Genomic DNA, 16,196 nt, shown 5'->3' with positions numbered 1-16,196 from the left:
TGGGAAAGTGAAGCTGGAGATAAAACCTTGAATGGTCTTAAGTGCTGGATAATTAGGAAAAATCACTGATCACAATTTACAAGCAGAGGGGCATCACTGTGAAACTAATGTTTTGGGAAGATTTATGTGGAAGGACTGTTCAAAAATCACCTAAAGGACTGGGAAATCAGAGACTGGAAGATCAGATTGAAGGCTTCAGGACAGTCTACGCAGGAGGCAATAGAGGTCCATACTGGAGCTGGCTCCACGGGGTCACCTAAGGAGTTACTGATAAAAGAAACATGATCACAATCAAAAAGGAAAGAAAACAATAGATAGAGATGTGAGCTGGACTGGGCTCGGGCTGTGTGTAAGGACTGGGTTGACTCATCATTCTAAGACTTTGAGATGAATGACACAACGAAAATAGGGAAATCGTATTGGCACTTAGCACAATGCCTGACATAGCAGCTACTCAGTGAATACCAGGTGAATAAATGGAAGGAAGAAAGGAAAAGAGGGAGCAAGGGAGGGAAAGAGAGAGAGGCAGGGAGGAACTTAAGTATACTGACAGGAAAACATACACAATTTGTTAAAATCTCCTCTGTGATCTTGACCGCCCTCCGTCATATAGAAAATGCATATCACTCCTCACATGCTGCCTTCGGCCTTCTCGTCAGCATGACTATCACCACCAGTGACTGATTTAATCAAAGACATGAACAGATTTTAGTCTTTATGTTTCTTTTTTTTTTTTTAACAAGATCTACTTTATTTTTTTTTACATCTTTATTGGATTATAATTGCTTTACAATGGTGTGTTAGTTTCTGCTTTATAACAAAGTGAATCAGCTATACATATACATATGTTCCCATATCTCTTCCCTCTTTCGTCTCCCTCCCTCCCACCCTCCCTATCCCACCCCTCCAGGCGGTCACAAAGCACCGAGCTGATCTCCCTGTGCTATGCGGCTGCTTCCCACTAGCTATCTACCTTACATTTAGTAGTGTATATATGTCCATGCCTCTCTCTCACTTTGTCACAGCTTACCCTTCCCATTCCCCATATCCTCAAGTCCATTCTCTAGTAGGTCTGTGTCTTTATTCCTGTCTTACCCCTAGGTTCTTCATGACATTTTTTTTCTTAAATTCCATATATATGTGTTAGCGTACAGTATTTGTCTTTCTCTTTCTGACTTACTTCACTCTGTATGACAGACTCCTTATGTTTCTTGACCTTCCTATGTCATTGTACATCGTTGATCTTCTTGCTTGAACTCTTCTCCTACCTTGGTCATTCACCATAATAAATCTTTCTACCTCATTATTCCCTTTCCGTCTTTATCACTGGCTCCATTTTAATTCACTCATTGCCTGAAATGTGGGTGCTCCTCAGAACACCCTCCTTCGACTTCAAATCTGTGACGAAGTTCATAGTCTTCTACATTTATAATGTCAGCTCAAATTCTATGAGCACCAAATCTATTATTCTAATTAAATCTCACACTTCCAAAATTGAATTCTTATTTCCATCTTTCGCCCCGCTCTTGCCTTCTTTCTGTATTTCCTAGCTATTACATCTAATTCCTCCAAATCTGAAACCGTGAAGTGTCTCCCAGCAAGCCCCTCTCTCTTCCTAAACATATCTATCCAATCAGTCACTAAGTCCTACGGATCATGCCTCCCAAATTGCTCTTGACTCAGTCCCTCCCTCACATCTCCAGGGCTCCAGTTTACCCTCTCTCTGAGACAAAATACATTTTTCAAGACGGAATCATTCAATCTATTTATGTCCCAGTGTTATCTCTTGTCTGGTACATACTTATATCTCTGTGCCAATCACACCATATTCCATATTTTAATTCATCTGATTGCATGTTGGTTTCTTCTTACAGTTAGAGCTGTCATTATTCATCTCTGTTGCCTAGTACATAGTATGCACTTGATAAATGAATCACTTCTCATGTATTCTATTACCAAGGTCTCCTAATTTGAAAATGTGACTTCAGTCCTAACACTGTCAACCCCCTTACCCAACCAGCCACACATCTGATCCTCTCACGCTCTTACCTGAAGTCCCTTAGTGACAAGGTCTGATCTAGCGCTTAAGGCTATTCATCATCCCACTGCTGCCTAGCCTTCCAGCCTTATTTCCCCATAATTCCCATGCAAACCCTAAAAAAAGCAGTATGTCCTTGAAGGGCCTCCAAGCATTATGTTCACTCATGGTTACAAAGTTACCACTTAACTTTGCACTTAATGTTCCTTTCTTAAAACACAATTCCTTGGGAATGTAAATTGATACATCCACTATGGAGAACAGTACAGAGCTTTCTTAAAAAACTAAAAATAGAACTACCATACGACCCAGCAATCCCACTACTGGGCATATACCCTGAGAAAACCATAATTCAGAAAGAGTCATGTACCACAATGTTCATTGCAGCTCTATTTACAGTAGCCAGGACATGGAAGCAACCTAAGTGTCCATCGACAGATGAATGGATAAAGAAGATGTGGCACACGTATATAGTGGAATATTAGCCATAAAAAGAAATGAAATTGAGTTATTTGTAGCAAGGTGGATGGACCTAGAGTCTGTCATACGGAGTGAAGTAAGTCAGAAAGAGAAAAACAAATACCATATGCTAACACATATATAGAGACTCTAAAAAAAAAATGGTTCTGAAGAGCCTGGGACAGGACAGGAATAAAGACGCAGACATAGAGAATGGACTTGAGGACATGGGGAGTGGGAAGGGTAAGCTGGGGCGAAGGGAGAGAGTGGCATGGACATATATACACTACCAAATGTAAAATCGATAGCTACTGGGAAGCAGCCACATAGCACAGGGAGGTCAACTTGGTGCTTTGTGACCACCTAAAGGGGTGGGATAGGGAGGGTGGAAGGGAGACCCAAGAGGGAAGAGATATGGGGATATGTGTATATGTATATGTATAGCTGATTTACTTTGTTATAAAGCAGAAACTAACACACCATTGTAAAGCAATTTTACTCCAATAAAGATGTTAAAAAAAAACCCACACAATTCTTCAACTGTTCTGATTAGAAAGCTTTATCTCCCCTAAAACTCCAGCTCCACCCCCCACAAAAATCGCTTCCTCTTGAATTCTTTCATTCTTTCCTCTATCCTTACTCTTCATTCCAGCTCCAAAGCAAACATGTAGCTACTTCTGTGTTCACTGAACATTCTTTTAAAAAGCCATATTGTTACACATGTACTACAATGTTCATTGCCGCACAATTTACAATAGCCAGGACATGGAAGCAACCTAAGTGTCCATCGACAGATGAATGGATAAAGAAGATGTGGCACATATAAACAGTGGAATATTACTCAGCCACAAAAATGAATGAAATTGAGTTATTTGTAGTGAGGTGGATGGACCTAGAGTCTGTCATACAGAGTGAAGTAGGTCAGAAAGAGAAAAACAAATAGTAAGCTAATGCACACATAGCTTTTTATTAAAAAAAAAAAACAGTACTGATGAACCTAGTGGCAGGGCAGGAATAAAGATGCAGACGTAGAGAATGGACTTGAGGATGTGGCGGGGAAGGGGAAGCTGGGACGAAGTGAGAGAGTAGCACTGACATATATACACTACCAAATGTACAAAGGATGGCTAATGGGAAGCTGCTGCATAGCACAGGGAGATCAGCTGGATGCTTTGTGACGACCTAGAGGGGTGGGATGGGGAGGGTGGGAGGGAGGCTCAAGAGGGAGGGGATAAGGGGATACACGTATACATATATGATTCACTTTGTTGTACAGCAGAAACTAACACAACATTGTAAAGCAATTATACTCCAATAAAGATATAAAAAAATAAAATAAAATAAAATAAAACTAATAGGAATTTTAAAAAGCCATCTTGTTGCCTCTCTTATATGTATCTATTTATGTTTGCATTCCCTTTTGGATTATTTGGGCTCTTCTCTGTAGGCTACGTCATTATTCACGTCTTTTTTGTCACCATTGTCACATAGCTTGATTCATAGAAGGTCCTCTAGAAGTGCTTGTACAATAAATAATTAAGGAATCACTTATCACACGATATGTGGTTTGTTCTGAATAGAGTGAGATTAAGACATAACCTGAATTAGTGTTATCAAGAGGTAAATATGTCATGATTTCTTTAGATGTTGCTGCCAGTGGTCTTGCTTTACCTACATGCAGCTGGGAACACATTCTAAACCACGTGCACAAAAATATCATCCCTTTGTTTGCAGCCAGGGTAGCCGTTCCCATGACATTACTGCTTCTTTGCATGTTTGCTCTTTACCACTCAAGGCTATGTAAGTTTTTAATGAAATAAGATGTTCATGTGAATTTGAAATAAAATAATGGATTAATATTACCAAAAATGTATGGTCATTCTAAATCATGAGCATTTATTATTACTGGTTTTCTACCAAAACTCACAATTTTTTTTACATTTTAAAATCATTACTATTTTATCTCAATGTGCCAATGTTTGCTACAGTTTCCTATAAAACTTCTAAAATGCTGGGGGGAAAAAAGACTATTAGGGCTTAGCCCTAAAGATGAGAAGACAAAGGAAAGAAACTCCTTTTACATCTTCTGTGATATTTTGACTGAATATATGAAAAAACCAAAAATAGGTCAACTAGAAAACATCTCACCGATGGGCCTTCCCCAATATGTACGTGTGTCCTCTGCTTGGCTTCGCACAGCTGCCTCAGATGTAAAATCACAAGTTCGTTTTCCTCCTGGTCATTGACTGCCTTCATCTTCTGTTGAACAGACAGACGGAGAGCACATTATGGCAACACAGCTTTCACTGTTTTACTTTACCCTCATTTCGTTTTGTCTGTCTGGCAGACAAACGTAAGTAAAGCTAAGCATTTAGCTGCTCTTAGAAACAAAAGTAACAGTGGCATTGTAGTAACTATCCAACAGTGCAGTAGTATATCTATCTTTAACGTCAGATAGAGAAATGGAAAAAGGAACTCACAGAAACAGGGTCCAATTCTCATTCCTTATACCTTACTTGTGAGGACTATCAATAATGTTACCTGAACTCGTTCAAAGATGTCAGCTTGCTCATTATCTGTGAGGGACGAGAGATGCCTCTGTATTACCAGCTTGGCTCTTGGCGGATAGAGACCTAAGGGAAATGATGGGGATTGGTGTTAAACAGATTCTAGCCACAGAGATCAAAATGTGTATGTATGTGTATATATATATATATTTATATATATATGTATGTGTGTGTATATATATATATATGTATATATAAAATGCACTGCAGTTTGTCCCTTCACCAGCAGGCTCTGAAGTTAAATCTTTTCAAGGAGATGTGTTCCTGCCTATGACAGACCTTGGAACACTACAATAAAATGATTAAAACAAAATGGAAAACCTCCTCCCCAAAATCAATAGCCCTCGTCAGTAATCTTGAAGTCACACTTATTAACAAAAAATGTCTACATGATACCAAATCAACAGCATAACCAGATACCATTGAATATACTAACAAACTTAGCCACCCTAGAAACTCATAGGTGAATACTAGCCTTGGCCAAAATCTCTAAGCTTAAAACTTGACATTTAAAAAAGAAAGAATAGCTACTAATATTAAAAAGTAGAGCTAGAGCTTACACAGGAAGCTCTCCCCCTCATACAGGTCTTGGTAATAAAACCAAGGCATCATTAGTTTTTGTTTGTTTGTTTTTGCGGTACACAGGCCTCTCACTGCTGTGGCCTCTCCCGCTGCGGAGCACAGGCTCCGGACACGCTGGCCCAGCGGCCATGGCTCACGGGCCCAGCTGCTCCGCGGCACGCGGGATCCTCCCGGACCGGGGCACGAACCCGTGTCCCCTGCATCAGCAGACGGACTCCCAACCACTACTCCACCAGGGAAGCCCTTATTAGTTTTTAGTGACATTTTTTAGTGTTACTATTTTCCCAAGAAATTGTTTACCTCTTTATACCATATTATTTATATATCTAGTGTACTTCTGCATATAATTTATATTAAGTCCTTGGGCAAAAATTTTTTCCATGAAAACATTTTTGTTTTTATAAATTTTTTAAAAAGGGAAATGTAATTCATATTTACAAGGATTCACCAGACCATCCATTTTTAAGGAACAGATCTCCTTTACATAGTTAGGGACCACTTATACTACTGTTACCGTACTTTGATTAGAAAGAGGATATCTAGCCACGTATAGTATTTAATGACTGTTATAGGTAGACTGTACTTTAAAATCCGTAGGAGAGATTCACCTCAAAATATGCATTGTTTTAAAAGAACGAGAATTCATTTCATGATGGTTAGAACGTGTAGAGTGCCACCACTGGGCCTGTTTTAAACCACTGTGCAGAAAGAAGAAAAACTTCTGAAAACTTCTCAGCTCTACCTTTCTTTGTGCAATGTACAATAAAATGCTGTGAAAATCTCTGTGACCACGTACAGAAACACTAAAATTCATTTTGACGGTGTGAGGCCACTCACTACCACAATTTATTATTTGCTGGCAAAGCCTCCTTAATAGGTTCCTTAGGCAATATATTAAGAAACTGATTCACATGATTGGTTTCGTTTTGTTTTATGTTGTTTAATATTCCAGCATGTTATTAGCATGTGTAGGAGGATAAAAGATTAAAAAGAGGAGAAGTAAAGAGGGTCCTTATTTGAAGTAGGTAACTAAATCTATGGCCCAGGAGGTTTCTTTAGTCCTTTATTTCAGGGGAGGAATTGCAAACAGCTTATTTGCAAATTATGCATGCCCCCTACTCCGCCTTGCATCTGATTTGCCTTTCTTCTTCCCCACTGTTGAGTGACTGGTGAGTGAATTAACCGATCCTGAGAGGTAAGTATACTATTTAGCCCTCATGCACATTATTGTAGGAAAACCCGACTGAGGGTAATTGCTCCACCTCTACAGTGCTCAACATCCCTTTAGTTCCACATTCTGAGGACTGGTCCTTGAGACATGGTCCCCTTAGACACTGCCTCCTGGATTCACTTTGGTCCCCCAACATGGCTGGTGTTTTTCTTCCTGGTCTAAATGACAAGGCTCCCTTGACATAGGGATAGATGATTAGGACTCAACATGAGCATATGCATCTTTTCCCTTTCTTTTTTTTTTCAGTAGAGAAAGAACTCCTTATTAATGCAGCCAAAGGTATTGACAGGTGAGTCAATGACATGAGTAAGTAATATGAGATACAAATATCTAGATACTTCTAAATATCTCTAAATATCTTTCTCACTTTCTCTTCCCGTGAATTTGTGTTGAATCTGAATGTGGTCCTTTTTCCAGCTTTATACTTTGTGCTTAAGCCTAACACAAGTTTAGAATTCACACTGTTATCTTACCCAGATGAAAACAACTCTCTGGGAAACACTGATGCCAAGGCTTCAAGACAGCTTGGTCCTGAAAATCCTGGCTTTCTGATATTCTTTCAGAGAGAACATCAAGTTGCTTTGGAAACAGATGGAACAAGTTCAAATCCCAGTTCTGCCCCTCCTAAGCGATAAGGATGTGGCCCTTATTACCCACTGTGTGTCTCGGCGCCTGTTTCCTCATCAGTAAAATGAGGATTCAAAACACCACCCATCTTGTGGGATTTCAGTATGGATTAAGTGGGCTAATATATGGAAAACACAACAGGGCCGAGACACAGTAAGTCTTATGGGAGCATCTGCATTATTGCTATTCCTTTCATTCTTACTATCAGAACACTGCCCTATCTTACCCTTGCCCGATGTCAAAGGCAAGGGTAAAACAATCATATCAGAAGGTGTTATCTAAGACCTTAGGAAAAGAAGCCCGTGTGAATCTTTTCCAGTTCACATGAACCCTTCATTTGCTCCCTTCAGATATATGCATACCTTGAAGCTAGGGAACCTTAAGTTTCACTCCCTTCATGATCTTGGAAGAGACCCTACTATTTCTGGATGTATAATGTGTATTCTTTCTTTTTTTTTTCAATTAACTTATTTTATTTATTTATTTTTGGCTGCATCGGGTCTTTGTTGCTGCGTGCAGGCTTTCTCTAGTTGTAGAGAGCATGGGCTACTCTTCGTTGCGGTGCGCAGGCCTCTCATTGCGGTGGCTTCTCTTGTTGCGGAGCATGGGTTCTAGGCACGCGGGCTTCAGTAGTTGTGGCACGTGGGCTCAGCAGTTGTGGCTCGTGGGCTCTAGAGCGCAGGCTCAGTAGTTGTGGTGCACGGGCTTAGTTGCTCCACGGCATGTAGGATCTTCTGGGAAAAGGGTTCGAACCCGTGTCCCCTGCACTGGCAGGCAGATTCTTAAGCATTGCGCCACCAGGGAAGCCCCTGTATTCTCTGTCTTTACAAAGGTCTCTAAAACTATAAATTTTTTTTCAGAGGAGTGTTTTTTAATATGATTTGTGTAATTTTCTACTGGTGCTTTTATCTTTTTCTTATAGATAATAACAGTCTTTACAAATTCTGAACAGCAATCTGCTGTTTGTTACTCAAACAGCATTTGTTACTGATCATTTAACTTCCAAGTAAGCAGTTGTTGTTGTGTAAAAATATTAAGATTTTATGAAGTCAAATCTGTCAATGTCTTCTTTTGGTAGTTTCTGCATTTCTGTGTCTTAATAAAGGCTTTCTTGTTTAGGGACAAAATAATATTTTTACTTTCTTTGAATGATTTTAGCATTTTGTTTGTTTGCATTGAGGACTTTGCTCCACCTAGAATGTATTTTGAGTAGGATAAGTGGAAGGAATCTTTGTCTCTTTGGATAGCAAATTGATGCAACGCCATTTCCTGAATCACTCAGCCTTTCCTCCTCAGATTTATAACATTCTCTTTACCATACACCAAAGAATGTTCCATTTTTGTAAAGTTTCCATGTATATTTGAAAATAAGGTGCATTCTGTAAAATTATAGTTATAAATTTTAAAATTTTGAGTATTACATTTAAATAGTGCTTGTTCACACAGTTGAGTGGATGTTCAATAAATACAGCTGTTCATCATCACTTTTCCCATGTGCCTATGATTCTCCTGCCTACTGAACAGATATCTCCATTTGCACTGACAGTGGCTCGTCCATTCTCTGCTTTGTTCTGGAGTCCACACTCTCCCCATCGACTCCAACACCTATCGTACTGATTGCATTTACGTGCTCACAAGCCTGTCTCCCACTCTAGACTCTAAGCTTCCTGAAGGCATGGTCCACATCTCAACCATCTCTGCATCCCCAGTGCCAAGCACACTGCCTGGCACGTGCTAGATGCTTAACAAGTGTTTATCAAATTGTGTGTCTTCTCTGGCACAGTAGTTTTCAACCATTTTTATTAGTAAGAGACAAGGAGAAGAAAGGGAAACTGAATCAGAGTCACCTCTTCCTCATGCTCTTCTCCCTCCTCAAAACACATTTTTTAAAAAAACTTGCTTTATGACATCATGTCTATTATCTGTGTGATTTTCAAACGACCCTGAAAAGCCAAGCAAGTTTCATTCTTGTTCTAAACCTTTAGGAAAAAAAGAACACATCATCAAGTGAGAAAGGAAAAAAAAAAAGACTTAAACAGTCGATATTCTGGGATGGTTTTGCCTCTCTTCATTCATTCAACAAATATTTGGTCAGTTCCCACTTTGCACATAGCAGAGTCTTAGGAACTGTGGGAAATGCAAGCTCCTCCCTTGAGTCTGCCTTCGGAAAAAAAGTAAGAAAGAAAAAAGAAAGAGGAAAAAAAGCCAAGCACCTAGGAGAGACTGACAGCACAAATTTGACTAGACATGAGAAATGATTCTTGGGGTTCTCGGTTCACCTCAAAACAAAGAAGCATTCAATGACAGTAGCGACTTTCTCACTTCCCCAATGCCAAAGCAAACTTGTCTTTGCCAAGCAAACTCGTCTTTGCCAAGGCCAACTTATACTGTACCTTCAATCCTTTCACAGAGCTTATGCAAAGAGTGCATAGGGCAGGCCTCGCACAGCTTAATCTGGGTCTTGGCACTCTGCAGGGCAGCGGCCGTGCTGAAAGCCTGTTTCAGAGTCAGCATTACCTCATCAACCTACAAGAAGAAACAAAATCCAGGTCTATAAAAGTTTGCTTTCATGGTAACACATTAAAAGCCCAACAGCAATGTGAAACTTTGTTGATGCTGACTAAATACTAATAATGGAATTTTGATGACCACAGAGCTGGTAGTGAGAAAATAATGTCTCAAAGTTAGACCTTCAATTAATTATACATAAAATTGAAAATTGGATGAAATAAGACCATTTTAATGTGCATAATACTGATCTGTTACTTGAATGCCATTTTTGAATCCCACTCAGTGCTATGCTATGACAGTTAAGTGACAATCAGGTATTTGTTTTTTTTCTTTTTTTTTAAATTTTATTGGATTATAGTTGATTTACAATGTTGTGTTAGTTTCAGGTATACAGCAAAGTGATTCAGTTATACATATACATATATTCATTCCTTATCAGATTCTTTTCTCATATAGGTATCACAGAATAGAGTTCCCTGTGCTATACAGTAGGTCATTGTTGGTTATCTCAGGTCTTTGTTTAATTAAAGTACTTTATCAGATAAAGATTTCTTTGGAAGTTTTGTCTGCAATACATAGGGAGCAACAAAATAGGTTTAACAAATCACTTGTGTTAATAGGTATCTTATTTACTTTATCCTTTTGGATCATTTTTAGTGCAACAACAAGCGAACACGTGTTTAACCAAAGTTCTAGGGGGAAATGAGCCCAATAAATAATGTTGGGGGAATTCTATGAAGACTACTGGCCTTTTCTCTATGGCTTCTATTTATTTTCATTTGGCTTCTGATTTGTGACACTAAGAAGTTCTGCAGTCATGCTGCCTAATAGCTGGGTCTCAGCCCTAGGCCAGCAGCTTGAAAACTGCCAGGTAGTTTCTTCCTTGCTCTTCCAGTGACTCAGTCAAGAAGTTGGAATCTAGCATTCTGGTTTCCTGGTTGCTTCTTTGAGGTCAACTAACAGCTCATCCTCCAGGCATTGTCAAGCCGACTTCAGGCCAGGTCTCCTCCTCTGTGGCACAATCATCAGTGTAAAGTGTGGCTTTCTCACCCACTGTACAATTGAGACCAAAGTCTAAAACCTGCATGGGGAGCTATGAAGTACCAGGTCCTCATCCAAACTAGCTCTGATATTCAAAACCATTTACCATGCTTCATAAACCATGTTTTGTTTTGTTCTGGTTTTATTGCGGTAACATTGTTTTATGACATTAAATAAGTTGCATGGGTGCAACATTTAATTCAACTTCTGTGTACATTACAGTGTGCTCACCACCAAAAGTCTTGTTTCCATCTGCCACCATACAATTGACCCCCTTTACCCATTTTGCTCTCCCTCCCACCCCCGGCCCCTCTGGTAACCACCAATCTGTTTTCTGCAACTATGTGTTTGTTTTTGTTTTTTATACTTTGCATATGAGTGAAATCATACGGTATTTGTCTTTCTCTAACTTATTTCAGTTATCATAATACCCTCAAGGTCCAACCATGTTGTCATAAATGGCAAGATTTCATCTTTTTTGTGTCTGAAAAATATTCCATTGTGTGTGTATATACATATCACATCTTCTTTATCCATTAATCTGTCGGTGGGCACTTAGGCTGTTACCATATCTTGGCTATTATAAATAATGCTGCAATGAACATGGGGGTGCACATATCTTTTCAAATTAGTGTTTTTATTCTCTTTAGATAAATACCCAGAAGTGGAATTGCCGGATCACCTGGCAGTTCTATTCTTAATTTTTTGAGGAACCTCCATACTGTTTTCCATAGTGGCAGCACCAATGCACATTCAAACCAACACAGATGGCCAACAGGAACATGAAAAGGTGCTCAAATTCACTAATTATTAGGGAAATGCAAAACCACAGGGAGATATCACCTCACATGTGTTAGAATGGTTATTACCAAAAAGACAAGAAACAACAAGTGTTGGAGAGGATGTGGAGGAAAAAGAACCCTCACACACATAACCCATTTTTAAAAAGACTCTTTAGGGCTTCCCTGGTGGCGTAGTGGTTAAGAATCTGCCTGCCAATGCAGGGGACATGGGTTCGAACCCTGTTCCCAGAAGATCCCACATGCCACGGAGCAGCTAAGCCCGTGCGCCACAACTACTGAGCCTGCGCTCTAGAACCCAGGAGCCACGACTACTGAGCCTGTGTGCCACAACTACAGAAGCCCGTGCTCCTAGAGCCTGTGCTCCGCAACAAGAGAAGCCACCGCAATGAGAAGCCTGCGCACCGCAACCAAGAGTAGCCCCCACTCATTGCAACTAGAGAAAGCCCGAGCGCAGCAACGAAGACCCAGTGCAGCCAAAAATAAATTAAAAAATAAAATAAATTTTTTAAAATTTTAAAAATAAAAAGACTCTTTATCCCCTTCCCTTATGGCCTGGTTTAAGAAAAAGCTACCATTTAAAGGATTCAATCTACTTCTGCATTTGAATGCCTGAAGAACCTGGAATAAAAAGAAACTCTATTCATCTGATATTACTAAAAGGAGAGTTCAAGCACCAAGCAGCCAGTCATCATTCAGTTATGTTTTACTATATAACCATCTTTTTAAAAGGCTTATAAATAATTTCACAACATTCCATGCACAAAAAATGAATTATTCACAATCTGTTCTTTTATAACATAATTAAAAACAAAGAATTCTAATTCTTAAAAATAAAAGCACGAGCTTCCCTGGTGGCGCAGTGGTTGAGAGTCCGCCTGCCGATGCAGGGGACGCGGGTTCGTGCCCCGGTCTGGGAAGATCCCACATGCCGCGGAGCGGCTGGGCCCGTGAGCCATGGCCGCTGAGCCTGCACGTCTGGAGCCTGTGCTCCGCAGCGGGAGAGACCACAACAGTGAGAGGCCTGCGTACCGCAAAAATAAAAAATAAAAGCACTACATGCTTTAATGCCTTTGCATTTTCATTTCATTTGCCTTGTGATGTATTCAAAAGCAATTTCAATCACTTATGCAGATGTTTATTTCTGTTTTCTTGTTTGTCATTTACTTAAGGCACTGAAGGGGTCAGTCATCCGCTTAGCTTTCATGTAGGTTTATTATTTGCTATTTGGTAATACTGTGTTGCAAAAGGTCCCCAATGGATATATTGAACTTTCATATTTTCTTATCTATGTCTAGATGAACCAAGAGATCATTTCAATGGTGACTGAAATGTGGCTACCAATTTCTCCTAGCAATAAATATTACTAGAAACTTTATTCGACTTCTAAAATTTTAAATGTTTTACTTTTTTTTAATCTACCACTTTTTCCAGACGGCCTATAAATTCTCATATGGAATCAGAGCAACTAAAAGTTAAATTAGCATACTATGAATAACTTAATTGTTTTAGTTTAGATACAGCAACAACAACAAAATCCTAGGCAGTGTTAAAAAGTTAAAAGTAAAGGAATGGTTAAAGATAAATCAATCATATGGAACCAAAAAGAAAGTATTCTTAGTGTGACCATCAGGCAAAATTAAATTTCCAGAGAAAATTATAAGATGGAACAAAGAAAGCCAATTTGTGACATTAAGGTGAAAATCCATAATGAAGATAATGCTCATAAACATTTATATACCAAACTTAGGTGTTTTATAGCGTTTTAGAATAAGAATCACAGAATGTGTAAGGATGGAGAGGGGGAAGGGTAAGCCGGGACGAAGTGAGAGATTGGCATGGACATGTATACACTACCAAATGTAACAGCAGCGGCATAGCACAGGGAGATCAGCTCGGTGCTTTGTGACCACCTAGAGGGGTGGGATAGGGAGGGTGGGAGGGAGACGCCAAGAGGGAGGGGATATGGGGTATATGTATATGTATAGCTGATTCCCTTTGTTATAAAGCAGAAACTAACACACCATTGTAAAACAATTATACTCCAATAAAGATGTTAAAAAAAAAAAGATTACCTAGTCTAATTCTCTGGAAAACTCTACACTCTTAACCCCATACAAATCCTGGGTCTCGGTACCCTGGGTTTTTGGGGGTTTTGTTTCGATTTGTTTTGTTGGTTATACTTTCCCTGGATACTGTTGTGTGCATCTGTGGAGTTCCACTTTGTCTATGAATAGTAGTCACTTCCATTTTTTTTCACACCTTTTAAATCACTTTTGGAGAAAGCAGAAATGATATGTTCCAGAAATCTCAAGGGTTGGTCAAACAAGTTTAAACCACCTGCCTTGGGATATTTTACAAAAGAGGGAAGGAAGGAAGGGAGGGAGGGACAAAGGGAGGGAGGGAGGGAGGTGCACAGAGCATCCAAACCTTGCACTGTAACCCTCCAGGGCCCATCAGAACTCTATTCTATACTGCTTATCAATTCATAGCAATTGCTACAAAGAAGCAACAGAAAATGCTAGCTATATATTTTTTGCACTCAGAGAAGACAAATCAGCATGTGTGGTTTTGCAATATTTTGTCTTTCACAACAGCCAAGCCACATCAATCGTAATACTGCTTAGACCTGTAATATTTGACCGTTTGTTTTACTCTAACGTCAGCTGCATGAGCCACCCTCCTTTATACAGGAAGTGTACATTTAATTTTTCCTCTATCTTGCAGTTCTGATGCCTCACCGTTCATTTAAGGTGCTTACAGATAAAAGTAGAGTAAACAGGATTTCAAAGATTCCAGCATAGGCCCATTCTTAAGAATAATGATGCCAAAATAAGATTCTCAGGCAGCTTCAATGTAATATGAAGACATTCTCAGCCAGTCTAGTCTGTTGCCTTAGTCACAGAGCTTCTTAAGGTGGAAAAATGCAGCGTGTTCCCAGACTTTCTACTCTGACTCCGTTTCGAAAACTCATTCTACACGCAGGAGGGTAAAATGAAAAGACTAAAAAATACAAACAAAACTTTTAAAAGAGATTGGAAATCAGAAGGTTTTACAGTTTTCCTCTTGGTGTCGGTTATCCAGTAATCAGAGATTAACCAGCACCTAGAAAATGACTGCCTGAAGTTCTGAGTAACACACTCCATCACTCAAAATACACTTAACAAGCAAGCCCTGCTATCCTAGAAACTACTGGTGGATACAACAACCATAAGGACGGTCCTAACCTTGTAGGATTCACAGTCCAGTGGAGTAGAAAGTTATGTGAACAAATAAATAAGATAAGGGATTTGCAGGAACTGCCGGAGATCTATGAATAAGATGTGCTGATAGCACTGACAACAAAACAACCAAAGGACTCAATTCCTGAGAAAGGGTGTTAGAAAAGGCTTCCCTAGGAGGTGATCTTTTAACAGGATCCTAAAAAATACACAGTAGCAAAGACGGAGAAGGGGATTAAAGTCACAGCAAAGCCAAGCCAGGCCTGCTTCCCATCCAATGAAGCAGCCGGAAAGAGAATACGAAAACAGATAGCGACATACACAATCTCTTTGTATAGCAGCCAGGTGGACCCTTGAGGCTGGCACGATCAAATCCCCCACCTGACCGTATGAAAGCAGCAAGCCCTGGCTCTGGTCTCCACTGACTGGCAGACCCCTCACTGCATGCAGCCAACAGTGACCTCAGAACTTCAGAGGCATTTCTGTGAGCCCCGCCTCTCACGTACTTCCTTCATCTCATGTGTCCTGTGCACGAACCATCTGCTGCTTCAGTAGCAAGCCAAATAAAAGCAACATCACACCAGTCATCACAGCAGCTTCTGCAGTCTGGCCTGGAGACAGCTGAGGACACGGAATAGCACGTGTGAGGACACAGTCATGAAAGGGCAAGCTTTCTGGTGAACGCTGGAGAAGAATGAGGAAGCCCCTTCTGCCACACTAGACAATCTAGATTTTGTCCGTTAATAAGGAGGCATAAGCTGGCCCCTAGTGAGAGAATTTTGTGAGAAAAAAATATATATATAGCATAAGGTAGTAAGTGGATAGATGACAGATTAAACCAGTGGCAGGGAGACTAGTTAGGACACTAATGCAATAGTCTTAGTAAAGGAGATGAATGCCCAGACTTCATTCCAAACAGAGAGGAAAAGGAAGAGAGATGGATATAAGGGACATTTCTACCTTTGAGTTTATAGGATTTGGTGAACAAGTGGATCTCGATGGTGCAGGAGAACGCATTATGGTTTCTAAATTGGAAAGTTGCGTAAATGGAACTGCCAAAACAATAAAATACGGGATATACAACAGGTTTTGCAAAGGTTGGAGAGCAAGGATCTGCAA

General features: G+C 39.9%; 1 protein-coding gene across 2 annotated transcripts in view; it reads right to left on the bottom strand.

The window, feature by feature from the left end:
- TBC1D4 (TBC1 domain family member 4) overlaps positions 1–16,196 on the bottom strand; it is a gene marked incomplete at its 5' end in the record, with an annotated part of 216,670 nt that overhangs the window by 58,417 nt on the left and 142,057 nt on the right. For both annotated transcript variants that reach the window (XM_082675940.1, XM_082675941.1), the window contains 3 exons: positions 4,646–4,756; positions 5,039–5,130; positions 9,898–10,030. In XM_082675940.1, coding sequence (XP_082532066.1) covers positions 4,646–4,756; positions 5,039–5,130; positions 9,898–10,030 — 336 coding nt within the window. The remainder of the gene's footprint in view (positions 1–4,645; positions 4,757–5,038; positions 5,131–9,897; positions 10,031–16,196) is intronic.

Source organism: Grampus griseus (genome assembly GCF_964374135.1).
Source record: "Grampus griseus genome assembly, chromosome: 18".
Taxonomy (NCBI): domain Eukaryota; kingdom Metazoa; phylum Chordata; class Mammalia; order Artiodactyla; family Delphinidae; genus Grampus; species Grampus griseus.
The sequence above is the reverse complement of the archived record's forward strand: the minus strand, read 5'-3'. Positions and strand labels throughout refer to the sequence as shown.